General features: G+C 46.2%; 1 protein-coding gene across 3 annotated transcripts in view; it reads left to right on the plus strand.

Moving 5' to 3' along the window:
- Window positions 1–22,261, plus strand: part of CYTH4 (cytohesin 4) — a 187,112-nt gene that overhangs the window by 122,251 nt on the left and 42,600 nt on the right. For all 3 annotated transcript variants that reach the window (XM_033929891.1, XM_033929890.1, XM_033929892.1), the window contains exon 10: window positions 3,383–3,459. In XM_033929891.1, the coding sequence (XP_033785782.1) occupies window positions 3,383–3,459 (77 nt within the window). The remainder of the gene's footprint in view (window positions 1–3,382; window positions 3,460–22,261) is intronic.

Below are 22,261 nucleotides of genomic sequence, written 5' to 3' on the forward strand. Positions count from 1 at the left end.
GACACCCCCCCCCCCATGTAAAAAAATTTTTTTTTTTTTTTTTTTTGCAATAACCATGAAATGGAATAAATGGTCAGAATAGAAACAGGCAGTGAAAATTTTCTTTTATTGAACCTCATATATGTAACCATTATTCCAAACATAACAAAACATAAATTATGTCTAAATTGTCATGACATTAGAAGTACATATGGAGTAGTTGCAGGCAGTGGCGTACTTAGGGTATGTGGCACCCAGGGCCCATCATTTTTTGACACCCCCTCCATCTATATGAAAAATATGATTTTTAGTACCAATCTACATATCGCACCACAAGAGTGTACCTAGGAAAAGGCTGCATCTTAAACACTGCAGTGAGCACTAGAACACCAACACATACATTGTAAAACTAAACAAGCCAGATCCCGCACAGTCAATTGGTCCTGTAGTCAATGCCAACTGAAAACTATGTCTTTTTCATACACACAGAACAGAGATACACCCTCGCCCAAAATGGAATAATCACAAACTAAAAATAGAAATATGTAGACAAAAGTTAAACTGATCCGCCAAGAAACCAGACCCTGGATACAATGCAACATCACAAAAAACAGTAACACATGTCCTCTAATACAGTGCAAAATATAAAGACAGTAGATGTAAATTTGAAAAAACTGATACATAACAATCACCACTTTATAAATTAACAAATAAAAATAAAACAAATAATGAGATATAAAAAAATACAATTTTATTGGACTAATCCCCGTAAGCTCGGTCCCCATCCCCGCAAACCACCTGATTCCATCCACACAAGCCTTGAATTGTTTATATTAAAGTATAAAAAGAAACAATATTCTGTACAATTGTCAATTTATAAATCAGCGTCTTCTCCCCACTCTCTTCCCCATTTCCCTTCAGCATCCTCAGCCCACTCTCTCTCCACTTTCCTTCAGCGCACGCACATAAAAACAAGCAAGTAATTTTATATCATTTTCATTCTATTCATTCATAGAAATAAAAGTCTAGATAATGCCAGTCACATAACAAAACATGATTTTACAAAAATAATTCCCTGCAGTCAAGCCTGCAAGGATTATTAGATGTCTTTCAGCAGTTCCCCTCCCTCCCTCCCCCTTACCTTTGTGGCCAAGTCAAAATGATCTACCAACAATAAAATTTTAAAAACACAAAGCACGCTGTACGCAGAGAAAATGTTAATTATCATTTATATTCCGCGGGTTTTCAAAGAGGTCAAGGCAGATGACTTTATGCAATGTCACCTCAGTAACAACTATACAAAAATAGACAAATATTCCCCCTCCCTTTTTACTAAACTGCGATAGCGGTTTTTAGCGTAGGGAGCTGCGCTGAATGCCCCACGCTGCTCTCGACGCTCATAGGCTCCCTGCGCTAAAAAACTCTATTGCGGTTTAGTAAAAGGGGGCCATAGTGCAAAATATAGACAGCAGATATAAATTTTCAAAACGGACACATTTTGATCACTAAGTTGAAAATAAAATCATTTTTCCTACTTTTTTGTCTGGTGATTTCATGAGTCTCTGGTCCTTCTTCTGATCCTTCTTCTTTCTCTCTCCCCCTGGCCCCCCTCTTTATTTCTGCCTTTCTTTCTCTCTCCTCCTGGCCCCCCTCTTTCTTTCTGCCTTTCTTTCTCTCCCCCTTGACCCCCCTCTTTATTTCTGCCTTTCTTTCTCTCCCCTTGGTCCCCCTCTTTCTTTCTGCCTTTCTTTCTCTCTCCCCCTGGCCCTCCTCTTTCTTTCTGCCTTTCTTTCTCTCCCCCTTGACCCCCTCTTTATTTCTGCCTTTCTTTCTCTCCCCTTGGTCCCCCTTTTTATTTCTGCCTTTCTTTCTCTCCCCTTGGTCCCCCTCTTTCTTTCTGCCTTTCTTTCTCTCTCCCCCTGGCCCCCCCTCTTTATTTTTTCCTTTCTTTCTCTCTCCCCCTAGCCTGCACAAAGCCATCGTGCCGATTTCTCCACTTCCACGATTCTTTCCCTACCCTCACCCCCAAGCCAGCAGCCGATTTCTCCCTGCTCCTTCCCCGATGTCCTGATGTCCTGAACTTCATCGGGCAGCAGCAGCATTCACAATTCACTGATGTTGCCCGCTTCAGGCCTTCCTCTCTGTCGGGTCCTGTCTTCATGAAAACTGGAAGTAGGCAGGACCCGGCAGAGAACAAGGCCTGAAGCCGGCAACAGCAGCGAATTGTAAACGCTGCTGCTGCCCGAAGAAGGTAATGGAGCACCGAGGCAGTCCGCTTCTCCCCCCTCCCAGCCGAACCCCCGCTGACCCTCCTATCTCCCCCCCCCCCGTGAACCTTTCCGACCTTCCCAGCGAGAGCAGCAAACCTCCTTCGCGGCTTTCTCCTCCCTCTGCCGCGTTACTGATGACGTCATCAGTGATGCGGCAGAGGGAGGATAAAGCCGACGCTACTGGAGGGAGGTTTGCTGCTTTCGCTGGGAGGGTCAGAAAGGTTCACTTGGGGGGGGGAGAGAGATAGGATGGTCAGCGGGGTTTCGGCTGGGAGGGGGGAGAAGCGGTCTGCCTTGGTGCTCCAAGGCCTGGCGCCATTACCTTTTTCGATAATGGCGCCGATGCTGCTTTCGCTGGGAGGGTAGGAGCGCGATAGGGACCGGGCCAGCTGTGCACCCCCCCCCCCTAAGGCGGCACCCGGGAGGGACCTCCCCCTCGCCCCCCTTGGTACGCTACTGCCCTGGGGAAACAGCCTGCAACAAGATCGCGCGATGCCAGAGATCTTTGCCTGCTTCGGCTGTTTCCTCCGCCGCGGTCCCGCCCCTCCTCTGACATCAGAGGAGGGGCAGGACCGTGGCGGAGGAAACAGTCGAAGCAGGCAAAGATCTCTGGCATCGCGATCTTGCTGCAGGCTGTTTCCAGACGCGACACCCGGCGCAGGGGGGGGTAACTGGACCGGACCGGGAGCACCCCCTCAGGGCTTGGTACCCGGGGCGGACCGCCCCCCCCGCCCCCCCTTGGTACGCCACTGCCCGGGTGCCACATACCCTAGGTACGCCACTGGTTATAGCCTGACCATTTGTGTGTTTGTTCTTAATTGAATGGCTATCTTTCCTGTTTTAATTTACTGGTGTTCTTTTATTTTAGTTTTTAAAGACTGTTACTCCTTTACATCCATTTGGCTGGTATATGCAATATAAAACGTTTTAATAATCATAAACCATTTTTATTCACTGTAGCGGGATACATTACTGGGGGTAGATAGGAGTTTGGAAATAACACATGCTTTGAGAAATTTTCACAAAGTCTCTGCACAATTAGCAGGTATACATTTTTGCAGGTACCTTTGATGCCACAGAGTTTTAGAATAATTTTGAAAAAGCTTGCATTTTTATTTTTTATTTTTTAACAGGTGGCCGGGTGAAGACCTGGAAAAGACGCTGGTTCATATTGACTGACAACTGCCTATACTACTTTGAATATACCACGGTAAGAATGGGTGGCATGGGTAGGAGGGGAAAGCATACATGTCACAGAAAGAAATTTGAGACATGGAGAATCAGTGCTGTAACAGTGCAGTTTGTAGGCTTGAGGGAGAAATATGGAAAAATGGTTATGGGAAGCTAGATGTTATGGGAAAATATACCTGAAGAATTAGAGGGCTAGATTCACTAAGGCCACGGATCCGATCTGCATGCACAAATTTCCATCTAACATACCAACCTTAATTGTTAAATTTGACACCAATTGGCACCGAGTACCAATAATGCTATGGAGGGCCATTTTCGGAAAGGACATATAAGTCCGATTTGGGCATTTCCGCTAAATACTCAAAGTCGGAAGCACAGAAATGCCCATTTTCAAAAGCCAAACCACTAGAATTCCAAAAACTATGGGGCTCATAATCAAAACTTAAACATGTCTTAAAATCCACCCACGTTGGCACTTGAATGACCTAAAAGACAGGCAATCCAAGTGCCGATAACACTGGTCAACGAAAAAGAAGTTTTCCTTTGCTACTGAGAACTTAAGAAGTGTTCTTAGTTAATTTAATGATGCTGATTTCAGATCTGTAATTGAAATTCAGCTAGCACATCAGGTTTCTGAGATTTTTTTGACAGTTTGTCATATCGGCACTAACCAGAATGGTGTGACGATCACAGAAAAAAAGACATTTTGGTGTCCTGCCTTAAAAGATTCCATTGCTTCAGCCTTGAACCCAACAATTCTGCTTTTTCCTTTCACAATGACAAGTCTGTAATCAGATCATTAAGATCTTCTTGAGTTTGCAGGTTCATGCAACTCCTCCACAGCAGCAGAGGTATATTCTTCATCTGAACTTTCGGCACATTGCGCTGCAGATTTAGAAGGAGGAATTGGAACTGGATTCTCCGAGTCATGAGGAATGGGTTTAATTGCTGACGTGCAATCAGGATACACAATTTTTGATTTATTCCTCTTTGTGAATCCAGCAATTTTTGTCATGCAAAAATAACAATCCGAGTGATGATTTGTTGGCTCACTCCACACCATGGGTACAGCGAAAGGCATCTTCTTCCGTTTCTCATTCAGCCACTGTGTTAATCCAGAATAGCAGGCAGTGCAGCACACATGAGGTGCCCACTAGAGAATTAAACGGGGAAAAAATCTGTCCCCGTCACCGCCCCGTCCCTGGCCCACCATCCTCTGCACCGCCCCGTCACCATCACCGCCATCCCTTTCACCGCCCCGTCATCGCCACTGCCATCCCATTCACCGCCCCGTCACCGTCCCCGCTGCATCCATATAAGCCTTAGTACTGTAATATTTAGCTTATTCTGTTCTTATAAATCAAAGTTCCTGCTGCTGAACTAGAGAAAGAGATGTTCAGCTGGCAGGGCTTTGTTTATAAATTTTTATCAACACAACTAATATACTACTTTATCCTAAAGCAAAAAATAAATAAATAAATATAATTTTTTTTTCTACCTTTGTTGTCTGGTTTCTGCTTTCCACATCTTCTCATTCAATTCCTTCCATCCACTGTGTGTCTTCTCTCTGTGTCTTCCATTTGCTGTTACTGTGCCTCTCCCTTCACCCCCCCTCCCCATTGGTCTAGCACCCATCTTCTTCCCTCCACTCCCCCATAATCTGGCATCTGTCTTCTTCCCACTCTGTCTTCCACATTTCCTTTCAGGGTCTGTTCCTCTCCACCCTCCTTCAATGTCTGTCCTATTCCTTTCCACCACCACCCTTCCCTCCCTCCTTTACCATCTGTTCCTTTCTACCACCCTTCAGCTCCTCTCGCGTGGCCTATCTACCTTCCTCCTTCTTATTTTCGTGCCACGTTACAATGTAATTTGTACAAGCCACTGGAGCCTGCGAGCTCGGTCCCTGCCCCATCCCCACAAACCATCTTGCTTCTGTGCTCCTATTTTCCCGATTTCTAATATCTCCCCTATGTATCTGCCATTGCCCCCGCCCCTGTGTCCATATACTATCCCCATGGCATGTCCCCTTTATGTCTCTGTCCCTATGCCCCATGCACATAATTTCCCCTCTTTCTGTTACCTGCCTGTGTCCAGATTTCCCCTATCTTCCTCTTCCATACCAGTGTGTCTCTTCTTTTCAACCCCATCTAGCTTTTTTCCTTCTTTCTTCCCCCCTCCCCTGCTTCTAGCATTTGGCTCACCTGCCTGTCCTTCCCTTTCTTTCCTGCTGTGGGTTTTTATTTCCGTCTTCATCCCCTTGGCCCAGAATCCTTTTCCCTTTCACTCCCTCCATCCAGTTTGAGCCGGGAACACGGGCGATCGCACGATCCCCGCAGCCCCCACCCGCCTGCCCAATCGATCCTAGTGTTTAGCCAGCTTTCTCCCTTCTCCTCACCTTAGTTTGCAGGCTTTCTTTTTCGGCGACCTGCACACTTTCCCAAAGAGCTGCGCACGCGCGGCTGCTCAGTGTTCAATCTTCTGCTCTGCTGCAACTTCCTGTTTCCGATTGCGTCAGAGCAGAAGATCGAAACTGAGCAGCAGCGGGTGCCCAGCTCTTTGATAGCGTGTGGGTCGCTGAAAAAGAAAACCTACAAACTAAGGTGAGAAGGGAGAGAGCTGGCTAATCACTAGGATCGATTGGGCAGGCGGGTATGGGCTGCGGGGACCGCGCAATCCTTCATGCCTCACTGCGGGGACAAGACCATTCACCGCTCCACGGGGCGGTGAATGGCCTTGTCCCCGTCGCCGCAGCGACTGCTAGTTTTCGTTCCCCATTTTGGCGGGTTACCCGTGGCTAAACGCGGTGGCCGCGGGTAAACCGCCACCGTGTCATTCTCTAGTGCCCATGCTTTATCTTGGTTGCCAGCTTTACAACAAAAATAATGCTTGTATCCACTTTGAAGTCTGGACAGATTCTTTCGCTGATCTTGTGAAGTAAATTGTCCGCAGACATAACAGAAATTATCATGATGGTTAACACAACCTCGTCTGTTCATAATAATTATAATATCTTAGACAAAAACAAACAAAATATAAAAATTCATAGGTAGAAAAAGCAGCACAATCACTTTTTAGTATAAACTTTCAAATTACTGGTATATGTGATCGATAAGCTGTCCTAAAATGCTAGATTGTGTAAAATACCAATGCTTCACAGAAGCATTATGATGAAAATGATATAAACACAAATTGACGAATAACTTAAAAACAGGATGTGATGGACAAAAACTGTTTTCAGATTTAGAGTCATCATGTAGTCCTGGTTAAGGTACAGGTGACAGAACTCCAGTGGCAAAATTCTTGTTGACCAGTGTATTCAAACCAACTATCTGGACGTCCCGCAGGACTATTTATGCCTCTGAAAGCCACTGCGCACCCAGAGCTGAAAGGGGAGTATCTGGAGGAGTGGTTAGGGCAGTATGAGGGATGGGGATGGGGGATGGGGGCGGGATGGGGGCTGACCTAGACTTAGTTGTCCTGCAGGGATAATTGAATGTTTTACTAGACATCCTATACGAAACCTAATTGCTGTAAATTAGACAATGTAAAAACAGGTATAAGTGCCAAAAAGATATCCAAAGTGACCAGATAACCACTGCAGAGACAAAGTAAAATCCCCCACACACTTTCCCAGTATTCACTGATCCCCTCACACCTCCACAAAGATCAGAATAAAAAAAGTACATACCTGTCTCCAGAACATCAGCCTAGTAGAGCTGTCTACAGGTGTCTTAAGTAGCCTGGGAAGGGGGGGGAGCTAGTGAACCATAGAGAGGTCCATAAGCCACTGTAACCTCTATATTTATGGTGGCACATGTGTGACCACCAACTCCTCCCCGAAACCCCCCCCAACTCTACTACCATTTAGGTGCCACCTGTAGCGTTAAGGGTTATTGGAGTTCTAGACAGGTGGGTATAGTGGGCGGGTTGGGGGGGGGCTCAACATCTATATATATTTAAAACTGGATGTATCTGTGTGTATGTGTGTGTATGTTCCAGCATAACTCTGAAACGCATGGACAGATTTCAACCAAACTTGATATACATGTCACTTACTATCCAAGTTTCCAAGTTTATTATAAGATTTGATTAATCGCCTATTCTAGGTTCTAGGCGATGTACATCATAAATTACAGAGTTAGGGTACATATTTAAAACAACTTAAAACAAATCAAAATAACCTAAAACACATAACACGACTAAACATATACAATAGAACAATAAACATACGTGATGACAATAGGTAAGGTAATGGGAAGAAATACAATTCAATATAAAATAAACATTTAAGGATAAAAACAGTAGGGAGAGGTGCAGAAATTTGATATGGACTGCAAAAAAGATTCAATATAAAATGTAAAAAAAATCAATTAATCACTAAAAGCATCTTTAAAAAGAAATCCCTTAAGTTTGCTCTTAAATTTATCTAAAATTCTTTCTTTTCTTAAATAAATTGGCAAGGCGTATCTGTGAAAAAATACTGTGGGAAGGGGGTGACATGTAAAAATATTTGAAAAACACAGATATTAATGTCTAACTCATGGTTTTCAGGCTTGCTGATATGAATGACACTCTCAATGCCATTTAAGTCCAAGTTCAGCCCCATACAGTGGGCCATTGGGATACATAAATATCCGGGCAATGCCGGGTGATCTGCTAGTAACCTGGTGAGATGTTTATCTGGCACCCTTTTTGTGAAGTTCATAGCAATGCCCTGTAAGGTGCCCCACTACTCTGTTGCCATGTCTGGGTGCCAGTCCATTACAATATTGGCCCCTCCCACATCCAAATGGTCTTGTTCTGGGCGTTTGGGACTAGGACAAAATTTTTGTTGAAAATGTGGCATAAAGATAGATATCCAGATGGTCTGGATGAACAATAGCCTGAATGTTCAGATAGACATTTTTTGAAAAAAAAAAAAAAAAATTCTTGACGTATTTTTCAAAAATAGGCATTTTCCCACTTCCGACTTTGGGTGTCTAGCGCCTTATGCCCAAATCAGACTTAGACATTTGTTTTGATTATGCCCCTCTCTCTCTATTTTTTTTTAAATCATCTGCTTGGCCACCTAGGTCAACAGGATGTCCAACTAAGTTGAAAATGCCCAAATCCAGACCAAGTTTGGCACCTCCCACATCCAAATCCAGATAAGATTGCCCCTCCCACATTCAAATGGTTTTGTTCTGGGTGCTTGGGACTTGGATGAGGATGGAGTTCCTGCAGATCAGTGTTGGTTCAACTTGATAAGCCGAAGTGGCATGATTTCATTAAACTTTTCCAAAAATATGTGCAGTCTTATTACTGGTTAGATCCTTGTCCCCCAGATTTAATGAAGGTTGCTCCCTATGCACTTTAAATTGAAATTATTTGAGTGGATAATTGACTCTTTGAATGTGGGAAAATTTCCTTCAGGAGATGGCAATATAATCATCACTTCGATAATTAAAAATACTAAAGAATCTACCTCATTGCCATCTAATTATAGACCGATTGCATCAATTCCCTTCTTTGTAAAACTTATGGAAGGCTTGGTTCATATACAATTGACAAAATATTTAGAACAACATTTATTACTTCATAATAAACAATCTGGTTTTAGATCTCTATACAGCACTGAAACAGTGATAGTTACACTGCTGGATCACTTAAATAACTTAATAAGTAAAGGCAGTAGTGCACTGGTGCTCCAATTTGATCTGAGTAGTGCCTTTGACCTGGTAGACCATACCAATCTACTAACTTGTTTGGATGTCCCGGAGATTAGGACATCCAAGTGCCAACTTAGGCGGGTTTTTTTGGACATTCTAGTTTTTTGATTATGCCAGGGTACTATAACCAGCCACAAATGGTGCTCGAACTACAGGGACCTATAGCAAAGAGCAGATACAAAGAGTGTGTGGTCTTGGGCAGATAAGGGGCATGTCTTGCAGATGCACATGTAAGTTATCAAATTACTATCATTATCTGCACAGCTGCCAGCTTTAGGCCCCAGCATTTACACCAGCCTTTGGCACAAGTGCTCATGCCTAAAGTTAGGCACATGCATGCCAACTTACGCTCTGTTCTATAATGACAGTTTGGCATGTCATTGCTGTTACAAAATTAGTGTTTAGTGCTCATATTTTCCATGCCTAATTTTTGCCAAGCTTTCTTGAATCTACACTACAAGGTTCATAGACAGTAACGCGGAAGACAAAGGCGCGCGCCGACAACTGAGCGCAAGATGGAGGCGCGCGCCGAAGAAAAAGACTGTTTTTAGGGGCTGCGACGGGGGTTTTGTTGGGGAGCCCCCCCACTTTACTTAATACAGATCACGGCGGCGTTGTGGTGGGTTTGGGGGGTTGTAACCCCCCACATTTTATTGAAAACATAACTTTTTCCCTAAAAACAGGGAAAAAGTTAAGTTTTCAGTAAAATGTGGGGGGTTACAACCCCCCAAACCCCCCACAATGCCCCCACAACGTGACGCGATCTGTATAGCCCCTAAAACAGTCTTTTTCTTCGGCGCACGCCTCCGCACTGCGCTCAGTTGTCTGCTCGCGCCTTTGTCCCGGCGCGCTTTTGATCTGACACCCACTACAATGTAATCAGTCACAGCAGCTGCACTGGACTACTAAGACAAGGAGGTGGCATCATTGGTCCTGTGCATTGCACCTTTTTTTGCAGCTGTTCAGCAGGTATGGCATCTGAGAAAAGACGGTGTCTCATTGTTGCCCCTATTGGATTGCTGGCTTGAACCAAAGGCAGGCTTGCAGCGCCCGAAGATACAAAAGCAGTGAATAGCCACAACGAAGCCTGGAGTTTCAGGTTGGGGAGAGTGCTTGCTGGAGTCTGGGAGAGGGAGGATGGCAAGAAGAGGAGGAAGAATGTTACCAAAATCTGGGGATGAAGAGGGGGAGTTATTTTTAAACAATCACTTTCATATGACATGAATCATATATAGAGACTAAAGCACTCACTGGCGTTTACACATCTGTGATGGTTTAAACATATATTTACAGTATATTACTGTGTATCGGTCAGCCTGTCTGTTTATTCATCTATTTGTAACCATCTGTAGATGTGCAGACATTTAACTTCATCTTTATATTCAGTAGAACAATCCATATAGGTAATGACGCTAAATATGCATATCGGATGGTGGCTATGCCAGCTCTGAATGTGTGGTTTAAGCTTGCCATTCATCAGGCTTAAACTAACTATACAATATCATTTATTTAGATGGCAGCTGAATAATGCTGCTATTGAGGTAATTTTTTAACCACCCTTGCTGCACCTCTAAGCCAACCCCTTTGATGCTGATAGTGTCAGTCTGTTATGTGATTTGAACAGTCACACTTCAGTTGACTTCCAGTGTGAATTATGTAGGGTGACCTAGTCTAAACTGCAAGATTACTGAAGTGTGCCAAGCAGTCAGTCAGGTGTAAGTGGTCATCCGTGCCTGTCAGAGGGAACGCTGGTCTTACAGCAAAAGACACATGGCTGTAAATATGGAAAGCAACTACCTAGTATATATGTAAAAAAAAAAGCCCTTATGGTGAATACAAGTTAAACAGTTAGTATCAATTAAAACATGTTTCAATTATGTGCGAGGAGAGGGGATTAATCTGTTCATTAAATCTTTTTGAGGTTTCTCTATTGCCTCTGATGTCATGGCAATGGGGAGGTTGTCATGTACACCAGGGGTGTCCATACTTTTTTGGCTTGCGAGCTACTTTTAAAATGACCAAGTCAAAATGATCTACCAACAATAAAATTTTAAAAATCACAAAGCATACTGTACGCAGAGAAAATGTTAATTATAATTTATGTTTGGAGTTTTTTTCAAAGAGGTCAAGGCAGATGATTTAAAATATGCAATGTCACCTCAGTAACAACTATACAAAAATAGACACATATATCCCCCTCCCCTGTTACTAAACCACGATAGTGGTTTTTAGTGCAGGGAGCTGCGCTGAATGACCCGCGCTACTCCCGACGCTCATAGGCTCCCTGTGCTAAAAAACACTATTGCCGTTAAGTAAAAGGGGGCCATAGTGCAAAATATAGACAGCAGATATAAATTTGCAAAATGGACACAGTTTGATCACTAAATTGAAAATAAAATCATTTTTCCTACCTTTGTTGTCTGGTGATTTCATGAGTCTCTGGTTGCACTTCGTTCTGACTGTGCATCCAATATTTCTTCCTTTCTTTCTGCCTCCTGCATGCTTCCTCTCCTCCAGCCCTCATTCCATTCCCTAACCAACATCTCTCTCTGTCCCTCCATTAGTCCAACTTTTTCTTCCTCTCTCCCTGCTAGCCCCCTGCCACCTAACACACTCCATTCCCACCCCCCAAATTTTTCTTCCTCGCTCCATGTCCCCTCCTCCTCTTTATTTCTCTCTCTCTCTCTTTCTCTCACCCCTACTTTTTTTCTCTCTCCTTGCCCCCTTTTCTTTCTTTCTTTCTGTCTTTCTGTCTTTCTCCCTTGTCTCTCTCCAGAGAAGGCAGCACTGTTAGTTGGTCATTGGAGAACATCAGCCTATTTAGTTCCAGGAAGCATGAAGCTCTGTGTCTTTCTTTCTCTCTCCCTGCCCCCCCCCCCAAGCCACCATTTTTCTTTCTCTCTCCCTGCCCCCCAAGCCACTGTCTTTTTTTCTCTCTCCCTGCCCCCCCAAATCACCACTGCCTGCCCCCTCCCCCAGCCACCGACGATGACAATTTCTCCCTGCTTCCCCGATGCCGCAAAAGCCAGGCCCACAAGCCAGGCCACAAAAGGCAGGCGCAAATGCACTGGGCCGACAAGCCTCCTACCCTGATATCAATCATTGGCTGGCCCAGAACTTCCTCTCCGACGTCAGAATTGACGTCAGAGGAGGAGGCTTGTGGGTCCGGCACTTGTGCTGTGGCTGCACGTGCCTGGCCTTTGCAGCATCAGGGAAGCAGGGAGAACACTAAGGCAACGCAAGTCTATCACAGAGCCTAGGATGAGCTCCGCGATCGACTCGCGTTGCCCTTGCAAACTACTGGTCTATCGCAATCGACCTTTTGGGCACCCCTGATGTACACTATGCGCTGAGGGTTCAGAGAGGCAGTTGGAGTCAGAAGGGAAATGGATTGGGAGAAACAGTTTGTCTCTCTCTGGTTAATAGCTTTGAGGCGGATGGCAGAGAATTTCTCTAAGCAGCAGGCTACCTCTATGCATATAGCTCAGGGAATCAGTGTCCCAGAACCCTGAATATTCTGGTAAAGGGAGAATTTCTAGTGGTATTATTTACTCTCCTTTTACCTGATTGTGTCCTTCTGGCCTGTCCACTTTGCACATAACCAGCCACAGTGTATTATATGATGCCAGGGGCTGCACAAATGGCGCCCGAGCTACAGGGACTTATCCCAAAGAGCTTACATTAATTTTGGTGTATTTTGCTGCACTCCACTCTAGCCACTTTGGAGCACTTGTTTGCTGTGTCAGAGTGGCAGGGATTTGAAAATAAAATAAACACAAGAAAAGGTCTGAAATAGAAACTGGTTTGTGTGCTTTTGGATATTACTTTGAAAATGGCAATGCAAACTTTACTAAATTGGTGTTTAGGAGAGGGGACTGATTCTGCAAGGGCCTTTGTATTACAAGACGTTCCTTTGGCAATTAGTTCCCAGGAAATTCAACCTGTACTAGAGAGACACACAAAAGTAGAAGGTATAAAAATCCTAGGGAGCATGAGAGACTCCACACAGGAAAAATTACTAGTCCTGTGACACTTCCAACGGAAATTGTACCATTGTACCAAATACTGAGGCCACACTCTGGAAGATTCTGGCAGTGATGGAAGCTAGTGACTTCTCAGAACAGACAAAGAAGAAACTCCATGAATGTATAAATTAGCAAGATAGAACACTAGCTGACATTAAACCAATGCTCAGTCTCAGAGAAACTAGTTCTAGTGACATTGCCTCTATTATTCTAGCAATAGGAAAAGTGCTAGAAAATAACAAAAGGTTCAAAGAGAAAACACTGTGCCTGGAGGGGAAGATACCCAGATGTTGGAGGAATGGGAGTGCCCTGACATGGAAAAAAGAGGATGAATAGGCAAAAGCCTAAGGGGCCAAGTTCTATAGGTTTTTGAGGCTATAAAAGCTGAAAACCCCCAAGCCTCAGCTGAGGAGTGCCTAGATGCATTAGAAAGCACATTTGGTGCACTATCTGGGAATTTATCTGAGTACCAACCCCGTTACCTTTTACTCCATGTACGTTCTCCGCCATCTCGATAACATCAATAAACTGTGTCAGGCATGGCAGGATCTTCCTTTGGGTCTGTTGGGCCGTGTGGCCTTAGTAAAGATGGTCCTGCTTCCTAAATTACTTTATCCCCTCCAAATGTTGCTGCTTTGGCTTCGCCGCCAGGATGAGCTTCGTTTTATGTGTAAATATGTTTATTGAACAAGAACGGAAAAGCAGTATACAGAAAATCAAAACATTTTCCTCCATACCATCACAGTTCCCAATCCCCCCCCATCCCCCCCTCCCACCCCACCCAGGCAGCAGCAACTAGAACCAATTATAAGAACAAAAAAAAAAAAAAAACAACATCTCAAGCATCCCAGAGTTGTCTACGAACATAAGAGGTAAAGGTCAGACTAAAAGAATACCAACATTGATGAAAAAGTCTGCCTGCCTTGGCTGACATGTCCACAATGTCTCTGCGCTCCAGCAACATTTGCTGCAGCATTAATGCTCTCCACTGTTGAATAGTCGGGGGCTGAGAAGAAAGCCACTGCAACAGAACACACTTCCTCCCCAGCAGAATAGTCCTCTTGAGAAAAGCCGAACAGCCCGGCTTGGGCGGGTGAAAACGAATCTGTAGAGTAATGAGGAAACTCGGGTGGAGTCTCCAGGAGCACCCCCATAGCTGGGCCACAGCAGCGACCAATTGCAACCAAAAGGCAGACACCAATGGGCAAGTCCAAAACATATGTCCAAAAGATGCCATGGGTTGTTCGCATTTACCACAGCTATGCTCCGCACTAATCCCCATCACATGAGCTCTCTTGGGGGGATAAAAAGCTCGCAAGAGAAATTTATAATTGCGTTCCCATTCCATGGAAGATAATCGCAGGGCATTCCCCAAGCAAAGTCCCTTTCGAATCATGTCGGCAGTGATAGGCACCTGCAAATCCATCGTCCATTTCCTGGCCAAGGTCGGAAAATCAATATCTCCCAAGCAGTCCAGAAGCAACCCATGATACATTTTCAAGGGTATCAGGTCCTGTGCAGTCAGCCCAAGAACTTCATGTAGTTTAGTATAGTTCTCCTCACACAGCACCGCCGGTGTCAGGTTCCGCAGATAATGCTGCAATTGTCTGTATGCAAACCAATCAGCGGCGGTGAAGTGGAACTGTGTGGTCAGGTCTGTGAAGGAGACAGGAAGTCCCGTGTGTTGTACGGCCTGTGAGATGTACTGGAGCCCCATTGTAGTCCATCGGCGAAACGATCCAGAATCCAAGCCAGGTGAAAAATCACCATTGCCAGCAATGGGCAAGCAAGTCGTCACCCTGGAATTGATCTTCAACAGTCTGCATAGGGATTTCCAAGCCCTGCGCATGGCCGGCAGAAGTGGATGAGAGGTAAGCTGTGGCAAATCCGGCAAGTGGAGAGCATGTAATAAATAACTAAAATGGTATGGTGGAAAGCAATAACATTCAATCTCCGGCAGAGAAAAGTAGGTAGTAGCACAAAACCAATCATGGACATGTCTTAGCTGGCAAGCAAGGTTAAATCTAGAAACACTCAGGAGACCCAACCCCCCCTTCCTACGAGGTAACATCAACTTAGATAGAGAAATCCTAGCCCGCTTCCCCTGCCAGAGATAAGCATTAAGGTGGGAATTGTGTTGAGATACATGAGCGGGGGAAAGCATGACGGGGAGCATCTGTAAGACATAAAGCCATTGGGGTAGGATCATCATGTTGTAGAGGGCAATACGGCCCGAAAGGGACAAGGGAAAATGCCTCCAGTTAGAAAGAGTAGACTCCGTACGACGGAGCAGAGGTAAGATGTTCGCAGTGTACAGTCTATCCAAGTCCCGAGGTATAACCACCCCCAAGTAACGCAAGGAAGAGGAAGCCCATTGTAATGGAAAGTCCCCCAGCCAACCCTGACGTACGGCCTCCGAGGTGGGCAATGCCAGGGATTTCTGCTTGTTAAGGGTCAAGCCAGAGTAAAGGTGAAATTCGTCCAGGATGTCCAATGCACGAGATAGGGATCGGTGAGGGTCCCCCAGAGTGAGTAAAAGGTCATCCGCAAATGCCAACACCCGCAGCTGGGCAGAACCCTCAGACAACCCTACAATCTCATCATCTCTCTGGAGAGTACGCAACAAAGGGTCCAAATACAACAAGAAAAGCAGCGGAGAGAGCGGACATCCCTGTCGTGTCCCCCTACCCACGAGGAAACCATTGGAGCGCACCCCATTAACCATTATCGAGGCCGTGGGATCTGAGTAGAGCGGTCGGAGCAATGCCAAGAAACCGTCCGGAAGGCCGATATACTGTAATACTTGAAATAGATATTGCCACTGAACCTTATCAAAGGCCTTTGCCGCGTCCAATCCCACTAGCAAACCTGGACATTGGGTATGTTGTGCCCGCGAGAACGCCATCAACACTCTCCGAACATTTAAAACCGAGTGCCGCTCCCGAACAAAACCCACCTGCTCAGGCACTATGATGGAAGGCAACAAAGGTGCTAATCGATCTGCCAGCACTCGAGCTAAAATTTTTATGTCAACGTTCAGGAGCGAAATCGGCCGATAGGATTCGATCTCGGTGGGCGGTTTAGATGGCTTTGGAATCAATGTGATGAGAGCGTCATTCGCATAGCAGGGAAATGCACCGCAGGCGCGAACTGCCGAATAATAATTCAGCAGGGGCTCCCCCAGGACCGATGATAAGATCTTATAGAACTCCGGAGAATAGCCATCCGGTCCCGGAGCCGTGCAAGTCTTCAACGTTTGTATGGCTCGCAATATTTCTTGTGTGTGTAAGGGTCTTTCTAATCGAGATTTCTGAGCCGGCGATAATTTAGGCATCCCCGCATCTTCTAAGTAATCACTCACGTCGGGGCCCATATAGGGACCCGGGGAAGCACAAAAGGCCTCAAAATAATTTTTAAAGCAATCTGCAATTGCCTCTGCCGAGGTCAATATGTTCCCCGAGGTATCTCGGATCATAGGAATATATCGAGAACCCGACCAGCTCTTAGTTACAGATGCGAGCAACTTCCCCGCCTTGTTTCCATGCTTATGAAATCGAAACTTTCTATAAAACAACAGTTTTTTTGTGCGTTCATGGATAAGGGTATTCAGCTCAGCCAAGACCGTTTTATACATGTCAGTAGTGGCCACCGACGGGGAATTCAGCAGGTCACGTTTCAACTGCTGCGAATGACGCTCAAGTTGTACTATGCGATGTGCAATTCGTCTGGTCCTAGAGGCAACGTAAGCTATAATATCTCCCCGCATCACCGCTTTAGCAGCATCCCAAAATAGAATAGGTTGTTCTATGTGTTGCGCATTAAAAGAGCAATAATCCTCCCATTTGTGCATTAGAAATTCCCGAAAATGAAGGTCCTCATGCAGGTACGCAGGAAATCTCCAACCCATCCCCGAGTTCGCAGGGCCCCCCACCGCAACATCAAGCCAGATCATATGATGATCAGACACCTCAAGGGGACCAATGGTAGCCTCCGACACTCGAGCAAACAGCGTCTCAGATAAAAGCGTATAATCAATCCTGGAGAAAGAACCGTGGGCTCTGGACTGGTGAGTGTAATCTCTCTCCGTGGGGTGAAGCAACCGCCAAGGATCCACCAGTCCCAGAGCCCGACAGAGATAAGGGATTCCCCTGGTCTGCCTCCCGGACGGCGTCCCGGAACCTCCAGAGCGATCCACGCCCGGGTCCATCACCTGATTCAAGTCGCCCACTACTATCAGGGGACAGTCCGAGTCTTTCAAACAAATATTAACCAGGTTTTGAAAAAAGGAATGTTGATATTTGTTAGGGCCATATCCCACCAATAGCCGAAAGGGACCCCCGGGTCCCACCACCCTCACCAAAAGGTAACGGCCCAGCGAGTCACGCCTCAGAACCTGGACTGTACACTGCAAACCCCTCCTAAATAAAATCGCCACCCCCGCCCTTTTCCCAGGGGAAGAGGCGTAATGCAAGTCTCCAACCCAACCCCGGTGTAATTTCTGGTGTTCTACATCTGTAAGTCTGGTCTCTTGCAGGCAAGCTATGTCTGCCGAGTGATGTTTCAGTTGAGACAAAATTTTTGTGCGCTTGGCAGGAGAAGTAATGCCCGATATGTTCCAGGAAAGAATACGCAACCTCCGGTCACCCATCAGGGGCCAGCACCGGACTCACCACAGCTAGCAAAGGGTTCAGTAAATAGAGTCCTAGGGCGCCCAGCCCCACCCCAAGACTCACACACACACACCAGGCATACAGTCTCACCAATCTGAAAGAAAAATGACCCACGACAACCCTGAAAGAGAAAAACAAAGTAAACTAATAACATTGCTGCTGCCACCCAGGACCCCCCCTCCCCCCAAATCCCCCCAACAACCCCAAACTTCCCCCACATGTGGGAGCTAGAAGGTCACCAGAGATGCCCCGTCCAGGGCCGCCCCGCCCCGCTCCATCAGAATGTGCGCCCCCGAGGGCCCTAAAAAACCCCCGTCCCCCATTTTATTAACCAAAACAAGTAAATAACACAGACAAACCACATTGCATGAATAATGTCAGTTCAATCAGTCTGCTCCCCTGTCTGGGTTACCAAGAAGCTTGATAAATGCAGCCGCCTCATCCGGTGAATGGAAGGATTTCCAGATCCCATTACGCTGGATCCTCAAGAGAGCTGGGTAGTTGAATTGAAATCTTTGCTTGAGCTCCGATAGCTGTGCACACAGTGGATAGAAAGGTTTCCTCCTCTCCTGCAGGGCCATGGAGTAATCTTGGCTAATGCGAATCGGTGAGCCATCATATTTCAAAGAGTCTTTCTTGATTCTGTACTGTTGTAGTATCTCCACTTTGTGTCTGAAGTTCAGGAGCTTTAATATGACCACACGTGGTCTGGCTTCCAGGCCAGGGCGAGATCCCAAACGATGCGCTCTTTCAATGCGCACAGGCCCCGCAGCAGGAGAAATCGAGAGCTCCTCTTGCAGCCACCCCTCCAGCAATTCCGGCAGCGAGCGCTCCGAAAGCGTTTCTGGGACACCCATCAGGCGCAGGTTCGAGCGACGGGACCGGTTCTCCAGGTCGTCCAACTTGTCAGCCTGGGCCCGAACCTGCGCCTGCAATGCGAGGAGATCAGTGCTCTGGGAGGTACCTGCATCCTCTAGGGAGGAAACCCGCTGCTCCAGCTCTGTTGTGCGAGCTGACGCTGTTTCCAGGAGCGACTCGATGTTAGTTATCTGCGCCGTTAACGCCTCCAATTTCGGCCCCAAGACCTGGGCAAGGGCCTCCTTTATATCGCCCAACGCGGCTTCAGTAAGGCTCGACACCGCCGCCGCGGGGCTCGCCGCCATTTTGGCGTCACCAGGCCGTACCCGATCTCGGTCTTTGCGCGCCGATCGTGCCTGCATGAGCTCCCGGGACCGAGTTAAATATTTTTCCATGCACTAGCGCCGGCCCGATCAGCGGCTTGCGCGCAACGGGGGGGGGGTTCAAATGTCCGTTTTCAGCAAAAAATCGGCAGGGCAGCCCCGGAGCGAGCGAGGAGACGTCCTCACGCGCTCATGACACCACGTGACTCTGAGCTTCGTTTTAAATCCCTTAACTCTCAGTTCATCTGGAGGTCTAAGGCCCCTCTAGTGGCCCTGGCTAAATTGACTTTGGCTAAAGGGGCTGGTGGGTTGAATGTTCCTGATATATGACTGTATAACGTTGCTGCCGTACTGAGGTGGATCCATGAGGGTTACACGTGGCAGGATCGTTACTTCCCCCCAGGGTAGGTTGAGGGCTAGAGCCAACCCTTTCAATTCCTCAATTTATTACACTCAGCCAGAACATGCTGTTCGCTCCGGGGGTCGCTCTCGGTTTCTGATGCCTTTCCGGCAGGCTTGGCAGTGGTGGCGGTGCCGCCAGGGTGTACCATCTGTAGTTTCTCCTTACCTACTGTTTGAGGGCAATTCATGGTTCCTGCCTGGCTGGGGCCGGTTGGTGTTCCGGGAGTGGGCGCAGCGTGGCTGCCATTATATGGCGCAATTGCTGAACCTGTCTGAGGCTTCTTTTCCCTCCTTTCAACAAGTTTTTGTTCTCCTTTCTACAGCTTACATTACTGGTCCTATGCCAACCAGGAGATTGACAGGGGTTGGGACTCTGGGCCTCTGGACCAGATCTTTGCAGCTACCCCGCCTGTGCTCAACCGGTTGTCCCACTGGTATGGGGTTCTGCGGCTCTCCTCCCGGATTCCTGGGATATGCAAATTGTGGGAGCAGTGGGAGGGGGACCTGGGCCAGGGCATCTCAGATTCCCAATTCTTGGACTGCTTCCGGACCCTTTATCTCTTTTCTAAATCAGCAGACTATCAGGAAATGCAGTATAAAATTTTACACAGAGCTTATCTCACTAGGCATAGTGGGAGCACAGATTGGGCTGTGGAGTAGCGATCTTTGTGTCAAGTGCAAATGCAAGCCTAGAACCTATCTCTACTTGTTTCTTGAGTGCACTGAAATTTCTCTCTGACAGGAGCTCTTGGGCCTTCTTGATTCTGTTCTCCAAGATCCATAGAGTGGGATTATGGCACCCTCCTGGGCTTTCAAGGATTGCTACTGGGACAAGGCCTCGTTCCCTCTCAATGTAGATTCCTGTACAATGCCACATTGGTGACGAAAAATACTGATTCTGACCTACTGGACATCTGAGGACTCCTCACCCACTGCTCAATGGCGCGGTAATTTGAGAGAGATGGCTCAGTTTGAGATTCATTCTTATGATAAATCTCCCAAACTAGGCATGAGGCATTATGTTGCTTTACAGGGGAACTTGTTGGACCTCCTTCCTCCCTGAGGTCTTGCGTTTGCTCTCCTGGACCCTTTGGTTGGGGTGTTTTTTGCTTCTCTGCCTGTATTCCGAGGGTGGGGGGGGGGGGGGTTCTGTATGGGTGGTAGGCTTGGGATAGTTGTTGTGGTGGATATTGTGTGGCTGTTGTGCATGTGATGTGTGGCGTGGGGTGTGTGAGTTGCTGATTGACTGGAGAATCTTAACAGTTTGAAAAAGTTATGGCGGATGTCTCAGTTTGGCTTTGCCCTCGTGAGGCGGAGGTGGTCTGCTGTTTCTCCTTCTGATGGACTTTGACCTGCATCCACATGGACTTTCTTTTCTTTTGGGGAGACATCCTATTTGTTTTTCATCTTTTGTTATTCCTGTTCCTCATATATTGCCATTTTTAAGAGTGTACTTCTTTGTACGAGCCGTTTGCCATTCTCAATAAAAAAAAAAAAAAATATATATATATATATATATATATATATAAAAAAGTACATTCGGCACTGCAGAAAGTGGGCTTGACCTATATTTTGGATTTATAAACACAGGTCAAAAAGAGGGAGAAAAACTTTCAGATTATCTCTGGAGGCTAGAAGCTCTGCTTAGGAGAGTAGACAGGAAGGATGGCTTAGCACCCTCCAAAAAACCCTCTGGCTTTTTCAAAAGAGCCAATGGTATCTCTCTGCTCCAGGCAGTGGGAGGAGTCCACACAGTGTACATGACAACCTTCCCATTGCCATGACATCAGAGACAATAGAGAAACCTCAAAAAGATTCAGTGTACAGATTAATCCCCTCTCCTCACATATGGCTTAAAAATATCACAGAAAATATAAAAAGCCCAAGTTAAACAAACTGAATGCGTACTCTTAACAGTAGTAGTAGTCTGACAAATTTGTGTTTCTCCTTGTCTACCTTTCCTATACTCTCTTCTACTATCCTCTTCTCATAGCCCCTTTCTAGTAACTCTCCCCTTTCCCTTCCCCATCTCTTCCTCTCCCTCTTCCTTCCTCAGCCACACAATCTCATATTTCAAATGGGATCTTGTTGGTTCCTCGTTGGGAGGTGGAAGTGGAGCTTCTTGGCACAACAGCCTCAGTTTGCTACCGTGAGTGTCACACTCTCAGGAGCTGTGATATGTTTTGCCAGCAGGGATTAGGGACCTTCCTACTCATTATGCTATTTTCACTTCTTTTGATACCAGCAGAACTTGGGACCCCCAACAGCATACTAATAATTTAGTGTCCGTTGGCCCTTTTTCTCGTTTCACAGGATTGGTTCCCTGCCACATGGACTTTTTTCTCTGCCACTGTGATCCCTGCTGATCCTTGGGTGGCAGGGCTCAACCTCCCCTTGGTTCACTGTTCCTTCCCTGCTATTAGTTTTAGTCCATACCCATCTGTGTGTTTGTACATCTGCAGCTGGATACAAATAGATGGATAAACAGACAGGGTGACCGACACATAACAATATGTACTTTTCCTTTTTGGAAAAAGTGCCTAAAAATTAATCACACAAGAAACAGTGTAGGATGATGGGTTTTCAGGAATCTGGTTACAATCTCAAAGAGGCCTGCCACCTAGCATCATAGGAAAGGGAATTCTGTTTGAATATTTGGCATCTTTATCACTTGGAGTCTGCTTGCATTCATGACATTTTCAGTATTACATTTTGTTGAATTACTCAGCATTATCAAGCTTGACAGCTTTTCTATTCTGCCTTTGGGTGAAGCATTTGACATTTTAAGCATCTGAGTCAATCCGAAATCTGCAGCCAGAAAATTCCCTAAATTCT

Source organism: Geotrypetes seraphini, chromosome 2 (assembly GCF_902459505.1).
Source record: "Geotrypetes seraphini chromosome 2, aGeoSer1.1, whole genome shotgun sequence".
Classification (NCBI taxonomy): Eukaryota; Metazoa; Chordata; class Amphibia; order Gymnophiona; family Dermophiidae; genus Geotrypetes; species Geotrypetes seraphini.